The 16,674-nt window shown below is 36.7% G+C and overlaps 1 protein-coding gene, 1 long non-coding RNA gene and 1 pseudogene across 22 annotated transcripts in view; 1 reads left to right on the plus strand and 2 right to left on the minus strand.

Moving 5' to 3' along the window:
* CAMK2D (calcium/calmodulin dependent protein kinase II delta) overlaps positions 1-16,674 on the plus strand; it is a 314,090-nt gene that overhangs the window by 229,969 nt on the left and 67,447 nt on the right. For all 21 annotated transcript variants that reach the window (XM_058721534.1, XM_058721540.1, XM_058721547.1 and 18 more), the window contains exons 7-8: positions 7,039-7,141; positions 14,923-15,006. In XM_058721534.1, the coding sequence (XP_058577517.1) occupies positions 7,039-7,141; positions 14,923-15,006 (187 nt within the window). The remainder of the gene's footprint in view (positions 1-7,038; positions 7,142-14,922; positions 15,007-16,674) is intronic.
* Positions 11,490-12,862, minus strand: LOC131507173 (uncharacterized). Its single transcript, XR_009259379.1, has 2 exons — positions 12,769-12,862; positions 11,490-11,757 (listed from the first exon to the last, which is right to left on the minus strand). It is a non-coding gene; the product is annotated as an uncharacterized LOC131507173 (long non-coding RNA).
* Positions 15,294-16,208, minus strand: LOC131507171 (large ribosomal subunit protein eL6-like; annotated as a pseudogene).

Consider the following 16,674-nt stretch of genomic DNA (forward strand, 5'->3'; position numbering starts at 1 on the left):
ATTACTGTAATACCTATAATACCTACTTATAATACTACCTGTAATACTTCACAGTACCTAATATAGGACTTCATACCTAGTAAATACTTGTGGCATATGCTTTCAATTTAGGAATGAATGAAACTCAATGAAAAGCACATTTACAATATAAAAAGCATCATTGAATAAAATAGTTTTTGTGGATGTTAGTTAATATTGAATAAAGAGGATAAGTATATCCTCTTTGATACGGTCATAACATAAAGATCATTATCTGAATAACTGCTACTCTTGGGAGCTTCTTAGACAGTGGAATCCACCAGATGGAAAATTATAAGGACCTAGAGACAAGGCTGAGGCATAGCAGACAATTAGGGGATGTCCTCAAACAAGCAGTAGAATAAGGTTCCATGTGGTGGGATATTAGCATAAAGGAAGCACATCAGTCAGAACCAGACAGTATCCAGTGGATACACAAGCCTCTTGTCTAATGTGCAGCCAGTGTCAAACCTAAGCAATATTAAGGAGTATCTACCAGTGGTGACATAATTATGGTACTATAGTTGAATATGACTCTCATCTTTGGGAGAATTTGGATCAAGGTGAGATGTTAGTAATAAAAATGATAATAGCTGCCATTTATCGGGCATTTACCATGTACCCTATACTATGATATCATATGAATCTTAAGAGCTTTATGAAGAAGGCGCTTTGATATTCCCCATGTTGCATAAAGAGAGCTTTAGCAACCACTAGTGAAAGAACTTACTCATGGTCACTCAGCTAGTGAGATATGATTTGTGCCCAAGCATTTTGTTTCCAGTGTCTGCATACTTAATTGCTACCATTTCTCAATTCGTTAGTTGGATAAATCAAAAACTTTACAGAGGCCGAAAAATAGGTCAAATGATGATGGGAAAGTAATTTCACCGGCGACACTAAGAATTGGGAAATGATTTTAAGATTTGTGAATCAAATGATTAAAATGATCCTGCCTAGGGGCGCCTGGGTGGCTCAGTCGGTTGAGCGGCCGACTTCGGCTCAGGTCACAATCTCGCGGTCTGTGAGTTCGAGCCCCGCGTCGGGCTCTGTGCTGACAGCTCGGAGCCTGGAGCCTATTTCCGATTCTGTGTCTTCCTCTCTCTGACCCTCCCCCATTCATGCTCTGTCTCTCTCTGTCTCAAAAATAAATAAACGTTTAAAAAAAAAATTTTTTAAATGATCCTGCCTATGGATGTTCCAGAAGTACACAAAATCTGTATCATTAGGAATAAGAGAATAAGTTACTTTTTAAGATATAATATGGAGTGGAGGGGGACAATATAATTTGCCAATAGATTGGTGTCCAAAGTATAAATTTCTTATTCAGGAAATCAGTAAAGTGGCATTGGTCCCAGCCTTGGGAAAATGAGGCATAGAGAAGAACGATATGCATTTGCCACATGTAATTTAGGCCACATCAGACAATCAGTTTGAAGTACCTAAAAATAGACTGTTTACAAAGAATGGATTGCTGTAACTCAGTGTTGAGTGTTTGTGAACTGAGGATTGAAAAGTCAGGTATAAAGAGAGAGGAACAAACATTCATCAAACATGTCTTGAGTACCTGTTGAGGCACTGTCATAACTCCGGGCATAAATTACAGAGCAAACTAAGAACAAACCTTATGTAGATAGAACCTATAGGCCACTGAATAAAGATCATTTTAAAATATGTATCAGGGCTGTTCCTCCCAGAAAGAAGGATATACATCACATGAATACTGCACCCTGAAAAGCATTAGGTTAAAAAGGTCGCAGTAACAAATCACAGCTCTTGAGGTCACAAGAAGTAGAGGGATATCAAACCAGATGTGTTCTCTCATTTAAGAGCCTGAAGAGTACAGTTTCTGTGAATCAGTTAACAGAAGTCAAAGGAGGCAGCTCTATAGCTGCGTTTTATCATATAACTGTATTTCACACAAAGTGGTAAGATTTCTTCAGTTCAAAGTACAGCAGAAATGGTTACCAAACTACTTCATGAACACCAATCTGGTTAGAAGACTTCATATACACACAATAATCTCTTAGCAGCACATCGACACCTGTAAACTGCCTTAGCAGAGAATGAGCTACCTCCTGAAAAACAATGTTATTTAATGGAAAAGTCATTAGGTCAATAGATGGAGAAAGAGAGGGAAGAAGAGAGAGAGGTATAGAATAGGTTTTTAATGAAGGTAATAATTCTGGAGATTTGGGGGCACTTGAAAACTTTTATAGGAATAAAATTAAATTTCAAACCAGAAAAGAAAGAAATTAATTTTCTGGAGGACTATGACATGTAATAAATCCTCTTTAGCAATAGATATATCAAATTGTGAATGTCTGTTTTGAATAATTATAAAATCACAATTATTCCACTTTTCTCAGAAGCATACTTAAATACAAGTTTAACAAACTTATCATTTGTGTATAACGTATGTCGAGGTGCTTTAGAAACTATGTAAGTGATAAATTCCATAATTCATTAGTCATTCTGGTGTCTCTTTATTGAACCTGACAACTGTGTGTCAAGCCATAGAGAAACAGTAGGTGATTGACACAGTCCCACTGTGGTCACCCTCACTTCTTTCAGTCTACCTGAAAATATGTGCTAATGATGTAGAAGTAAATAAAAAAAAAAAAACAGGAATGGAAAACAGACAATTCTAAGGAACTTGCTCCATATATGCATGGTGGTACAAATAATACTTCCTAATCACAGACTTACAGAACATGTGTCAGCTGAAAACTCCCTGTGCTAAATACATAAATTCAGGCATCCATTCCATATAAAAATAAAAACAAAAGTCACTTGTACCATGTGCACAAAAGAACTTCTACCATGTTCATGAGTGAGATTGGTATTCAAGCTTTGCAATTCATGCAAACTTTCACTTAGTTTATTTCTAGGAGCTTTGTTCACACCTTCTTTGGCAAAGGAAAAGTGACTGAAAACACACCAAAGCACAGAATGCTTATCTTCATGTTGAAATAATTGATACACTTCAATAGAGGAAAGAAATCTAAAAAGACAATTTCAGTTCCTGAAAACTAATATGCAAAGAAATGTAAGAATTAAATAATAATGGAATAATGAAACTAATAACTAGCTGTTTTTATAATATTCATAAAGGAAAGAGCTATAAAAAAAAAGTAAAGCACACATGATGTTGCTGCACATGTATAGTCCTAGTATTTGAGTTTTATTGGCTAGATTTATTGGCTGTGATATGCCTGATGCTGAAAATGGTCACTTTTGCCAAATCAGTTCCTTCATAAAGATCACACTAATTTAGAAATTCTCATATGTTTGTGAGATTTTTGAAAAGCAAGATTGAAAATATGTCTCATAAGTTCTCCCCCTTGTCTTATTTGGATATGGGTAGTAAATATTTTTGAGTATTTCAGATTCTTTTGCAACTAGCTACTTAGTGGACTGTCTATACCAATGGTATAAAACTTACCCATTTTTAATCCATTGGAGGAATTCCCTCAGTCTCACATCTTTAAAAGAAGCAATCAGAAAGCTGGCTTCAAGTCCTCCATCTTTTTTGATGTCTCTACCTCATTTAGACACTGAGGAGTTTGAGTCATTTTATCTCCTATGCCAGTCTCTGTCCTAAAAGTGATTCCAGCAACTTGCCTAGGTACTTTGAGATATTTGAACAGATTCAAGAAAATCTCAAATCACAACTAACAAAGTTGCCTCTGCATCCATATGGAAGTAGAAAACAAAACTTGCCAACAGTTGCTGCTCATTACAGCTGATATGCTATAAATGGTTGTTGACACTAAGACCAGATGTCATGGAAAATCCTGCATCATTAGGAAGCAATTGGGTGTGGAAGGAACCTGTGTGTGAGAACATCAGTAGAATCTATTTAAAAACCGACCTAAAAAGTGATCACATTATAGGAATTTAGAGATAATCTCAATATATAAAGATTAGCATAATAGATTGCATTAAATTTAGGAATATAGACATCCTCCAAGTTATAAACATTCATTGCAAATGTGATGTGCATTTGAAAGTTGAAGGGACTCATTAGCTCTAAGACTGTGAGTTACCCATGTCCACACAGGACATAAACCTAGATCTTCATCTTTTTTCTAGGTCATCATGTTGCCCATTTCTCTCATGTTCATCTGTACATTGGAAAATCTGTTTCTGATTTCACCTTTCTCCTTTGCTTTACAAAATCAAAATAGTCGAATAGTAGCAGATAAGAGTGTAGTGGTGATCCTTTTTAAGGAAGCAGCCACTAATTAGCTGTAAGATTCTACCATTTTAGCTTTTATGAAATATAGTCACAAATTATCTTCCTTTCTGTCGGTGTTCAGAATTTGAACTAACCTACTTGCCAACAAACTTTTGTAGTACAACATATTTTTTAAGTTGGAAGCTATATAAATAGTAGAACATGATAACAGGATTATTCAAATTTTGGATATATTCCAGAGAGTTGTATATAGTTCAAATCTGTGTGCTATTTCTAATGTTTCATTGAAGCTGGTCATTAGAAGCAATCTTGTGATGAAAGCAAAGAATTTTATGAAAGCAAAGAATCCTTTAATAAAATCAATAAGCATCCTGATTTTACAGTTTGCATTCCGTAATTCAATATTTTAGGTTTGCCTAAAAGATATGTACAAACATGAGGCCATTTTAGTGCTATTAATTTTTAAATCTACACAGTAACCTTGAAAGAGCCCTGCCTTTTCCTGTACATAACTGCAGCTGAACAGTCTTCATGGGTAGAAGGTGAAACACTGATCCAGATGGATTATTTCCCTGGATGACTCATGAGGCCCTATAGAGAGGTCTTCTAGGTCATCTCTAGGTATGAATATTTGCCCCAGTCATTCAGAGGCCATGCATGATAAAATTCTAAGGTGTTCCATTTCTTCTGAATTGGCAGATACTTGGTGTTTAAGGGCATAATGCACACAGCACTGCCAAGAAACGTTTTTGATCTAGTGATAAGAATAAAAGCACGTTAAATATTTTAAAAGTTTACTTACTGATGGCGCTGGCATTTTCTCAACAACTTCAGTATTATTTGATCTAAAAGACCCCAAATGACTGAGATTTCTAAAGTGATTGGAACTCTCCTTGAATGAGTGTGGTTGACAAATTAGGACAGATGTGTATTAGCAGAGATCTCTGACATCTCAATGCTTTTGAACGTGAAGGTTACAAAGAACTAAACTATTGCTTAGAGTTTGATGTGGTTTTTCCAAGTCATTTATTCCATAAATTAATAGCTGGAAATCACATTGTGATTAAATTAGAAAATGCGTGAATGTAGTGGGCCATAAATTTTATTAATGAGAACAAAATGTCAAATATTAATAATATAACATTGTTAGGTACTGTACTACATTAATAGACAACAGAGTTCCAACTAATTTTGAGTGTTAGGTTTTTACTAAAAGTTATTTCAGCCTGGAGATCTTTCATATCCTTGAGACATCTTTATCCCAGTATCCACATTAAATTACCATGTGTTTAGTGTTGAGGTGATTAAAAAAACAAACAAAAAAAACCCTATCAGCCCTAAGAAATTACAAAGTTTTCCTTACAGTTACCTATTGTCATAGTAGTGATGAATCTGATGGCAGTGAACAGCAGTAGCCCGAAGAAGCTGGTACTTGATTAAAACTTACTTGCCTACACTCTTATTTCTTGTAGACTTAACCTAATTTTTTCCAAGTTCTGGTTATGAGTCTTTGCTAATTTGCATGGCTGGCTTAATCAATAAATATTGGTTTAGGCTGTGTTTATACAAGGTCAAAACAACCAACAGAACTGCTTAATTCAGTAAGAAAAAAGTAGCCATTTCATGAAAAAAAAATTATATTAGTTTGCTAACACATAAACAGAACCAATTTGAATGACCTGAATATGTAGATTTCCAGACAATTGTTTTGGCACTTGTAGACTCCATTGTTTCCCAACTTTTTTCAGTCCGAGGCACACATCTAAATTTACTGGGCTTTAGCCCAAGGTAAGAACATGTTGAACTACACTCCCAAATGTGTACTTGGGGATGGTGGACTTCACTGTATGTCTTAATCAGCCTCCTTTTCCTGACCGTCTTCCTTTAGTTCCTAAAATCCACAAAGGCGGTCTGGGGAAATTCAGGATTTTGCCCTGATGCCTGTTTTCAAAGTTCCAGTGTGTCTCGATGCCCTGGTTGGGAAACAGGGATAAATAGACACAGCCTTATTCCAAGACTGAGTTATCAGTTCTTGAACAACGATAAATACCCAAGAAAATGAAAATGTGTATTTCTTATAGTATTCCAACATGTGAGAACACATATATAAAGAATGATTTGAATCACACTTTGTAGACATATAAATTATGTTTTAAAAAACTGGCTTATGAAGAAAAAAAGCTAACTATAACATTTGGCAAATAGTAGTACACTCTTCCTGCCTTTAAGAATAAACAGATTCTTAAAGACAGCAATTTAATACGTAATTCAGAATAAGACTCCAAAATTTGTTCAGAAATTGTTTGGAAACATTGAGGAATCAAAATCACTACATTTGGGTCCAAACTCTTGAAGTCAACTAGGATTTAATTTGCACAGTTTCATTTGCCAAATGTCTGTAGATTGGTCCAACTCTTGTTATCATTTTGCCAAGTTTCCTTCTGCTGAAAATGTCTGTGCTCTATTAGGCTTCTAAGTCAATGTCCATGGCCAAGTCTGGACCTCAGCAGCCCTTGGAAGCATGTGAGCAGGTCAAGACAGGTGCTTCCATTCATTTGATTTCTCCCCAAGTGTATTCTCTCTTTTGCCCAGTATCTCTCTAGTACATTTTTGCATCTGTCTGAAGCCTGCACACATGATAATTTTTAATCATTTTTCTAACCATATTTTCCCTGAGATTTAGGAATGACAGTCTCCTGGAGAGAGGACAGTGCATGACTTTTTTTTTTCCTATTCTTACAAAATATGTTGTTAGTTTTGAATAGTCACTTAAAATAGGTTCTCACTTCAGTCTCTTTTTTTTTTCTTTCTAAATAAAGCCTGAGAATTTGCTTTTAGCTAGCAAATCCAAGGGAGCAGCTGTGAAACTGGCAGACTTTGGCTTAGCCATAGAAGTTCAAGGAGACCAGCAGGCGTGGTTTGGTGAGTAGGCCCTCTCTCTACTTCATGCTGCTCATTCTCTTCTGGCTCATTGTGTAGCCCACTTCCCAGCCAAAATAAGACAGAAATGTTGCCTCTAACAACAACCTGACTAAATTTGAAGACATTAGATCTTTATAAGCACTTAATTTTACTGACATTAAAGGGTATATGATCTAGAAGTAATTTAAGGGAAAATATTAATATGAGAACAGTAACACATTGACTTTTTCTTAAGGGATGAGTGAGAAAATGAATCCTGTACCAAGAATTAATGGGGAGGGTTGCAGTGTTCAAAAAGGACTTATTTTTCATTTGAGAAGAAATTGATTGTTCACACAGAACCTTACTTGATGCCAAAAACTGCTGTATAAATAGGTACTCAGGAAATATGGACTATTTCACATATTTTTTGATTAAGAAATTAAGGTTCTAAAAATATTATAATATGTGTATGTGTGTGTTTACCTTAATTATCTTCTGTTCTTTAAACTTCCAGTTTCCTCTCTAAAATTTTGATAATTTTGAAATTTCTATATGATGAAATTTCTGTTTGTTTACAGTTAAGAAAGAAATTAACTGTGAGTTTAAATTAGAGCATAGAAAACCAGGCTTGTGGATTGTTTTAATATTTATCCTGTCAGGTTATTTTATTCACTTTTTTTATGCCTCCGTTTTTGCCACTTCTCAGTACTGACCCAGTTTTTCATGTAATGTCCCAAAATATAACCTCTCCCCAAGCCTCAATCTTACTTTTCTGACTTTCAATGTATTGAGGTTAGGTTATTTTTTAAATGATTTTTTTCACTTCTCATTGCTTTTTCACTGAACAACAACAGAGCACTCAAAAACATGCTTATTCCTTTTGTTTTACATGCAGACCCTCTCTGTGTTTTCCTAAAGATAAGGTGTGCACAGAGCTTCCAGGATTCATTCTGTCTCTAATCTGTCCCAGCTAGTAACTGGGAATAGATGACATGGCAGCCTTCTCCCATCTCCTCTACCAGCAGCTTAATTTAGGACCTCATTTTCTGCTTCCTGTCCTGTTTCAGTAGTACCTGACTGTTACCCTTGTCCGTGAGTCTTCCTAAGCTTAATACCGTCATTTGCATGAGGTCTCTCTTCACCCACCAGATAAATTTAGTATCTCCAAATTTGGCATTTGGTTTGTCATATTTTGACATGTGAATAAGCTTGTTCCTGTTAATTGCAAACTCAGAGAAAGTAAGACCTAGAATAAGTACTGTAAATTGGAGATACAGTCACATCTTTGTATCCTGGGTAAGAACATGGTTGACACAGATAAAGAATATATAGTAATTTGGAGTTGGGGTCCAACAGGAAGTAGCAGGGCAATCGCAGAGATGGACTGAGTAATTAATTGGGATGCTTGAATTGAGCATGAGGCCCTGCCCCCTCAAGATGCTGACACTTCCATATCAATAACGATTTACCATGCAGTGTGGGAGCATCTTAAAAGAAGCATGCATGAAGTGCTGTGGAGCACAAGAGAGGAAGTCTGAAATTCTGCCTGTGGGGAAAGTTTCAGTGATTGGTGTGCTTTTCTGCCTCCCTAATGGGTGAATGAGAATTTGTTCACTAACATAAAGGCCATGCAGAGGGATCAGCACATACAAAATCTCAGAGGCATGAAACTATTGTTTCTATTTAAGGAATAACAAGAAATTTGGTATAGTAAAGTATAAAGTATACTGGGATGAGTGGTAGTTAATGAGGTGGGAAAGGATTTTATGTGCTTTTGAAGGATTTGGCTTTTATCCTAGAAGTTTCAAGGATCTGGTGAAAAATTTTAAGTAAGGAAGGACATAATTGGGTTTATGTTACGTAATGATGTTGTGGGTAACGATGTGGAGGGTGGCTTAAGGATACTTAGCCTCAAGGCAAGGGACCAGTTAGGCTAATGCAGGAGGTCAAACTACGCCTGATGACAGCTTGAACTAATGAGTACGCAGAAACAAGTTCCAGATACCATGCAAAACAGACAGGGTCTCTGAACTCTAAGGAAATCTGTTTAGAGGAAATCAAAACCCTAGAGGTTGGACTTTAGCCCCATCTAGAGAAAACCAGGAACCTGTTTCACAAGACTCCAGGTATGAAGCAGGATACCAAAATAGGGACTTAGATTTAGGCTAAGGGATGTAATTGTCAGAACTGGGTACAAGGTGATGATTAGATATCAGGAACAAGACAAGCCCTATTATCAGAGCTGAGGCTGCAAATTAACATCAGTAATTTGGCTTGGTGCTTGCAAGAATGATATTATTGAGCTCCTTAAATCTCCCCTGTTTTTGAGCTCTATGTTTTATCTCTTGTGCTCTGAGCTGAGGAAAGAATTGAGTGTAGTGCAAAAAACTCCGCTTTTTGAACTAGAATACCCAAGCTTATATCCTGTGGTTCTTAATAGCTGTTTGATATTGGGCAAGTCACTTTAACTCTGTGAGGTCCATTGTCCTCTTTGTAAGCAGTTATAATAAACACTTCCTTGCAAGGAACATACCTGTGCTACAAAAGATGTTGAATAAGTTTTCAAAACCATCTTGGCAGGGAACACAATGTCACAGTTCTTTGCCTACTTAGTGAAAGTTGTTGAGCAAATCCATGAGTGGAAAAACCAAATACCAAGTTAGTGAAAGCAGTAGCATCCAAATAAAAGTACACAAATTTCAAATTGTGATCTGGTTTATTTCTAAAAGTGATCTGGTTCCAGAGAAAGAATGACAGATTGGGAATAAAATCCCCATTTCTTCTTCTGCATGATTCTATGACAGTTAAGTTCTTGCTAGGGTATCTATTAGAGTAATGACTTTTAAGAGGTGCATTTTAAGTCCTAAGAAAATTCAGCATTTCAACAAGTGTAAGAAAAAAACATAGTTTATAAGCTTAAGCGAAAACACAAGTTTTTTTTTTCTTTTTTTCTTTAGCATATATTCTGCTTATTCTACTCAAGTTCAAGTGAATCCTCATTGTAACCTACCTGAGAAGGAGGCATGTGGTGTATATAATATATCTTGTGGGTGTTCTACCAGATATATCATAAATTTTAAAGTAAAAGCATGTTTTAGTATGAACGACTTGATTCGATATTTATTCAGTATTACCTACCAGCATAGTCTCGTGTATTTGATTAATTTTATCTTTTAAAATGTATTATCAATGTTAGGCAGGGAGTCTTTTTATTTTAATAAAATAAATTATTTTAATTTTAAGAAAAGAGCAGAACTCTTTATTTTGTGCAATGCCAGGAGTTCAGGCTTTTGCACAATTTTATTTTAAGAGTTCTTCTATAAATAAAAACGAGACAAGGCTTATAGAAGCTCTTTATTGCGTTTTTTCAATCCTCCTTTTCAAGCCTAAATGTTTTTCTCATGATAATTTCTTCTGTCTTCTTAGCCCCGATTTATTTGAGCACTAGCCAAAATGCTAGAAGTAACACCTTGTGTCACTACATTTGTTAAGATGGCTAGAAAATTTACCAAAGCAAAATATCCAAATACAGCCCATTTTCTCCTGTGGGATTGGAAGTGCTATTTACAATATATCTCTAGTTCTTTGTTGCTGTTAGGGCAAAAAAGTATAACTACCACCATCTTGCTTCATGTAAGAATTGTTTTACTTGGTTGCTGTTTTGTCTCTTTTTCTAAATATTAAGGTGTTTTTTTAATGCAATGGATACATTTCCAACAGTAAGTAATTCTGTATTTGTTTTGGTATATTCTGATATCCTATTGGTTTTTCAGAGTGAGAAAAACATACTATCTCTAAAGAAGACAAGCTCTCATTAATTTACTTGCTAATAACATACATCATGAAAAACAAGATTCTTATGAGTTTAATCTCCTGCTAAAGAAGGTTTTATCCATTTTACCCTCAGTATTTTGGTATTCATGAGAACACATTGCACAGTACACGGTTCCTTAATGTTTGTACATTTAGATTATACAGTAAAACCTTGGTTTGTGAGCATAATTTGTTCCAGAAACATGCTTGTAATCCAAAGCACTTGTATATAAAAGTGAATTTCCCAATAAGAAATAATGGAAACTCAGATGATTTGTTCCACAACCCAAAAATATTCATATAAAAATGATTACAATACTGGAATATAATACAAAATGTAATGAAAAATAAACAACCTGCACCTATCTTTGAAAACCTTTGTGACTGGTGTGAAGGAAACAAAAGAGAGGAGGGTTATTGTTTAGGACCCACTTTCACTATCACTAACAGAATAACTACTACCTATTAGCTTAATGGAATCTTTTTCTGCATGGGGCCATTGTATATGCTAACACGGATGTTGAGTACAGTACAGTATAGTATTAATCAACTCTTGTCATACACCATATTTAATGCAACTGGCAATAAAGCAGCAGAGGAAAGGGTCTATATATCTGCAGGCAGCCTGACCTAGAATGAAGCAAAGCATTCCTAAGCTTCCTCTTGTCTGGAAAAGCAAGGGACTGTCCACAGGTGCTTTGAAGTGACAAATAATACACTACCGCCAGTTACGGGCACCTTCCAACATTCTGAAGAATCACTGATATCTGCCAAACACAACAGCCTGAGACCAAGCATCGGAGCGACGATCACCCATAGTCCTGCAATGAGAGAGAGAGAGAGAGAGAACCATTGGCTCAGTTGTGATCATGTGACATTCGGCATCACATCTTGTATTGCAAGACATCGCTCATTTATCAAGTTAAAATTTATTAGAAATGTTTGCTCATCTTGCAGAACACTTGCAAAACAAGTTACTCGCAATCCAAGGTTTTACTGTACTTAAGTATTGTTAGGAGTAAGGACCCCACTGACTGCTCAAATGATAACTATATCAAATAAGAATGAATGTGATGGTGTTTTCTTAGCATTTCAGTCTCCGGAAAAGGTTTGTAATAATTTACATTTAAAATTATCTTTTCATTTCTAAATCACATGGTGACTTATCTTTTATACCTAGATGAAATATTATTAACATTTCCTCCTCTAGGAAAGGTATTCTACTAAGATATTTAAGACACACATTAAATTTTACTGATGCTAGATAGGAGGTTATAGATTGTATATAAAAGAATACTCAAAATTTAGAGTAAGGAAGGACCACTGAGAATTATAGTTACCCAAAGAGATCACTAAGGTGGAAATAACTCATAGCCCACCCTTTGTTAGAGAAAAGGTAGAGATAGAAATTGAGGCTTTGGGGCGCCTGGGTGGCGCAGTCGGTTAAGCGTCCGACTTCAGCCAGGTCACGATCTCACGGTCTGTGAGTTCGAGCCCCGCGTCAGGCTCTGGGCTGATGGCTCAGAGCCTGGAGCCTGCTTCCGATTCTGTGTCTCCCTCTCTCTCTGTCCCTCCCCCGTTCATGCTCTGTCTCTCTCTGTCCCAAAAATAAATAAACGTTGAAAAAAAAAATTTTTTAAAAAAAATAAAAAAAAAAAAGAAATTGAGGCTTTAAGGAACAGAAAAAGTAACATCAAGGGCAAGAATGAGAAGTCTGTTTTCAAGAGACCTTAAAGAGATTAATCAGATCAAATGCTGCGGAGTAGAAAGAAATCATGTTGGGTAAATAAAGGGGAACTGAGTGATAAGGAATCTTAAGTGTAGGCTAGGACCTTAGTCTTTAACCTGGACTTTGGCATCAGTTTCTCATTGGGTTCCTTTGTCTGTGTCTCAATTTGGGAGGAGTTGGAATGAGAGAGAGCAGGTGTGGCATACCAGAAGTTCTTTAGAACTCTTGTGCCCAGCCCTACCTTGGAATTAGCTGACTGACATCACTCCTTAAGGTAATCCTCAAACTTCAGTTAATGGAACTGCCATTATTCAGGAATTCTTCTACCTCACAACTGTCAAGCAAATGCTTCTTTGAAGTAAAGTTTGAAGAAGAGGTAGATCTGTTGTGGTCCATGTAAAGCTTAAACTACAATACAGGGCTCTTTTTTTTGGAGTCCCTTCACACTGTCCATTCCATCTTCCTCCACTACAAAGAAAAGGAAAAGTAATACAAGGGGAAGGGGATTAAAATCCCCAGCCCTTTGCCTCACTTTCTAAAGTAATTTATTTCAGAAATAACCATGCCATTTATACACACACACACACACACACACACACACACACACACACACACGTATACACACACACACACACACACATTTGTTTTTATATCTTTTTATACATTGTTTGTACTTAATAGCTTTGAAGATGGGAAGAAAAAGCTCCGTTCCACAGAATTTTGCATCCCAGTAAATGTATAATGAGCTTCTTCAGTGATTTGTGGTTAGAGGAATTCCTGATTACATATCCTTTTAAAGAAATGTTTTGTTTTTATGTGTGCCTTTAAATAAAACTACCAAATCAGAATAGTTATTTTTAGTCTTTTTGAAAGTAAATATTTTTATTTGAAACCTATTATTTTCAGAAATAAGGAAAATGTTACTCTAGGTTCTAGCTATAAATTGTTATTTAAGCGTACCTTATTGGAGTTTACATTGATTTATACAATAATGAAACTTTATTCTGCCATCTAGTTTCTCTTACCACATCTCTCTCAAAATTGATACTTGCTCAATTGTAATTCATTCAAATGTTCCTGAATCTTCTCTTTAAATTCAGTTATGAGTACACACTGACTATTTATTAGTACACTGTGATCTCTTTGATATATTTCGGGCTTATTTCTTTTAGTGAATTCTTCAACTTCTCTCAACCCCATCCTCACCTCATAGACTACCTCAATTTCCAAAAATATTTACTTGGCATCTATGTTTTGTGTCCTTCTGTTTTATAGGTGAATGCTTCTCATAATAAAATTACGTAGATATCATGATAACTATCATCTTTTGTCAGGTTCTAACCCTATCTTCAAATTTCTCCTCATTTCTTTTCAGGTATAGAGGAGGAAAGACTTTGTCTTTTCCCTCTTAGGTCTGTGGCGGGGGCCTGTGAGTTGAACTGACAAAAGACTGATGAACAGGAGAAAAGCATACAATTTGTTTTAATGTTAATATTGTAATGCCTTTCTAGAGAAGAAATGAAGACCTAGAGAAAGGCTAGACCCAAGGAATTATATCCCATTTTAACAAAAAGTGATAAATTGTGGAGATTTGACAAGACAAAGAAAAAAGGGTTTGGGCTAGGGGCATTAAACTGTGGGGGGAATAATGAGGAAATACCTAGAGAAACTAATGGAAGAGCAAGGCTATTTTACTAAGGTTGGTTTGTGTAGATCCATCTTGGCACCAATTCCCATGCCAAGAATGTTCTCTTCCTGGGCACAGGGAGGGCACCTTTTCCACAAGAAATGTATGCCCTACTTTTAGGTAGAAAGGAGGAGATTAAAGAGCCTGTCATACATCTGCTAATTCTCAGTTGCCTTCAGCTAAAAATAATCAGTATGCCGCCGTGGCATATTTTAGGGTGGTGTGTTCTTATCTTTCACAGGTTTTGTTTCAGTTCTGACATAAGTACGTGAGAATAAGAACTGCTAACCGAGTAGACTTAAGTACACGCGCTGACTGTATAGCACAATAAAGTAGCCTTCATGTCTGGAAATAAATGTACTTTTTCCAATAAGCTACCAAGCAGATTAGTGTTGATACTACTATAGAGAGAAACCAGTCTGCGTTATTTTCATCTTCTGAGAGCCTTATTTTATTTTGACAAACATATTAGAAGGTTAAAACATCCTCCAAATGTTTTATTCCTTAGTTTCCTATATCATATTGGTTTTGTTAAGTCAACTCTGACTTCTTAACATCCATTTTCCCTAGGTTTTGCTGGCACACCCGGATATCTTTCTCCAGAAGTTTTACGTAAAGATCCTTATGGAAAACCAGTGGATATGTGGGCATGCGGTAAGGAATCTTCTTTCTTTCTTTCTTTCTTTCTTTCTTTCTTTCTTTCTTTCTTTCTTTCTTTCTTTCTTTCTTTCTTCCTTCCTTCCTTCCTTCCTTCCTTCCTTCCTTCCTTCCTTCCTTCCTCCCTCCCTCCCTCCCTTCCTCCCTTCCCTTCCCTTCCCTTCCCTTCCCTTCCCTTCCTTTCCTTTCCTTTCCTTTCCTTTCCTTTCCTTTCCCTTCCTTTCATTTTCTTTCTTTCTTTCTTTCTTTCTTTCTTTCTTTCTTTCTTTCTTTCTCTCTTTTTTTCTTTCATGGATCTGTTATTTAATTAGGTTCTTTGTAAGAAATTTAGAACACCAATTTGTGAGGATAAACTCCATTTGTGAGAGCAAACACAGAGCGGAGGTAGACCTGAAGCTGAGGACCGGCTTTGATTTTTGGCAGAATTTGCGAGTCCACAGCTTTCTGATCAACCTTGCACTGTTCTGTAATCTCATATTGCACTGCTCTGTAATTCTCCATGTTGAAGATCTCACCTTCCTGGCGTCTGGGTTTACGCAGCTTCTTCTTAAAGTAAACATCAGTGAGGTGTTTGGGGATTTTCACACTGCTGATACCAATTTTGGTGGAGGTGGCAATGACAAATTTCTGGTGTGTTCTATACAGAGGAGCTCAATTAAGAGACAGAGGTCCAGTCACAAGTAGCAAGCCACTGCTCAGTTGCTTCAGGAAAACCACTCTCTTGCCTCTGTGGCACCCAGTGAGGATGATCAAAATGGCCCTAGGAGTGATGCTAGCTCTAAGTTTCCTCACACGCGGACTGAAAGGATTTTTGCCATGGCTCAACAGCTTCTGAGGCACATCTTCAGTAGGATAATACCTAGGCATTTTGTGAAGTTTAACCACTCGGGTACCACCATTCTTATCACCACCAACTGGTTTTGTGACAGTAGCAAGAACCTTCTCCTTCTTTTTCTTTTCAATTCTGGATTTTGCTGCTGAATACTTCGCTTGTACATGGCCTTTCTCAAATACATAGCCAATTGGGAATATCTGCCAATTCCTCTGACTAGGACAGGGTTTCGGCTGCAGTGGGGCTTCTTCTTCTTTGGAGTTTTAGCCTTGAGGTTACCCTTCTTAATCTTGCCACCAGCATCAGCCTTCTTGGCTTCAGGTTTCTTCTCCGTAGTATCCAGCTTCTCAGCTTTTTCGCCCACCATCTTGCAAGATGGGAAAGAACAGGAATCATATTTCTATGCAAATTTTACAGTATACCAGTATTATAATTAATGATAGGATCCTTTAAATTGGAAGTTGATGCTCTCTAATGATCAACTTAGGGTAGTAGTTCTCAAACTTCAGCCTACCGCAGATCACATGGAGGGCTGGTTAAAGCACAGACTGCTGCTTCTGAATCAGTTGGTCTTGGGTAGGAGCATGTGTGTTTTTAGCAAGTGCCCAGGCGATGTTAGTGTTTCCAGGTCTGGAAGCACCTTGAGACCAGGGACACAGCATCACCTGGAGTGGCTTTTATGCTTTTATGCTGCTGTCCTTCCACCTCATCCAAGCAGCCCTTTCAACAAATGCCACGTCTGCACAACATGGTTGGCAGGGACTAAAAGGGAAAAAGTGAATCTTGGAAAAGAAAGCAATTAGTCTGTTCTGTGGACTGAACTCTGCTTTAGG

This window comes from Neofelis nebulosa, chromosome 3 (genome assembly GCF_028018385.1).
Source record: "Neofelis nebulosa isolate mNeoNeb1 chromosome 3, mNeoNeb1.pri, whole genome shotgun sequence".
Taxonomy (NCBI): Eukaryota; Metazoa; Chordata; class Mammalia; order Carnivora; family Felidae; genus Neofelis; species Neofelis nebulosa.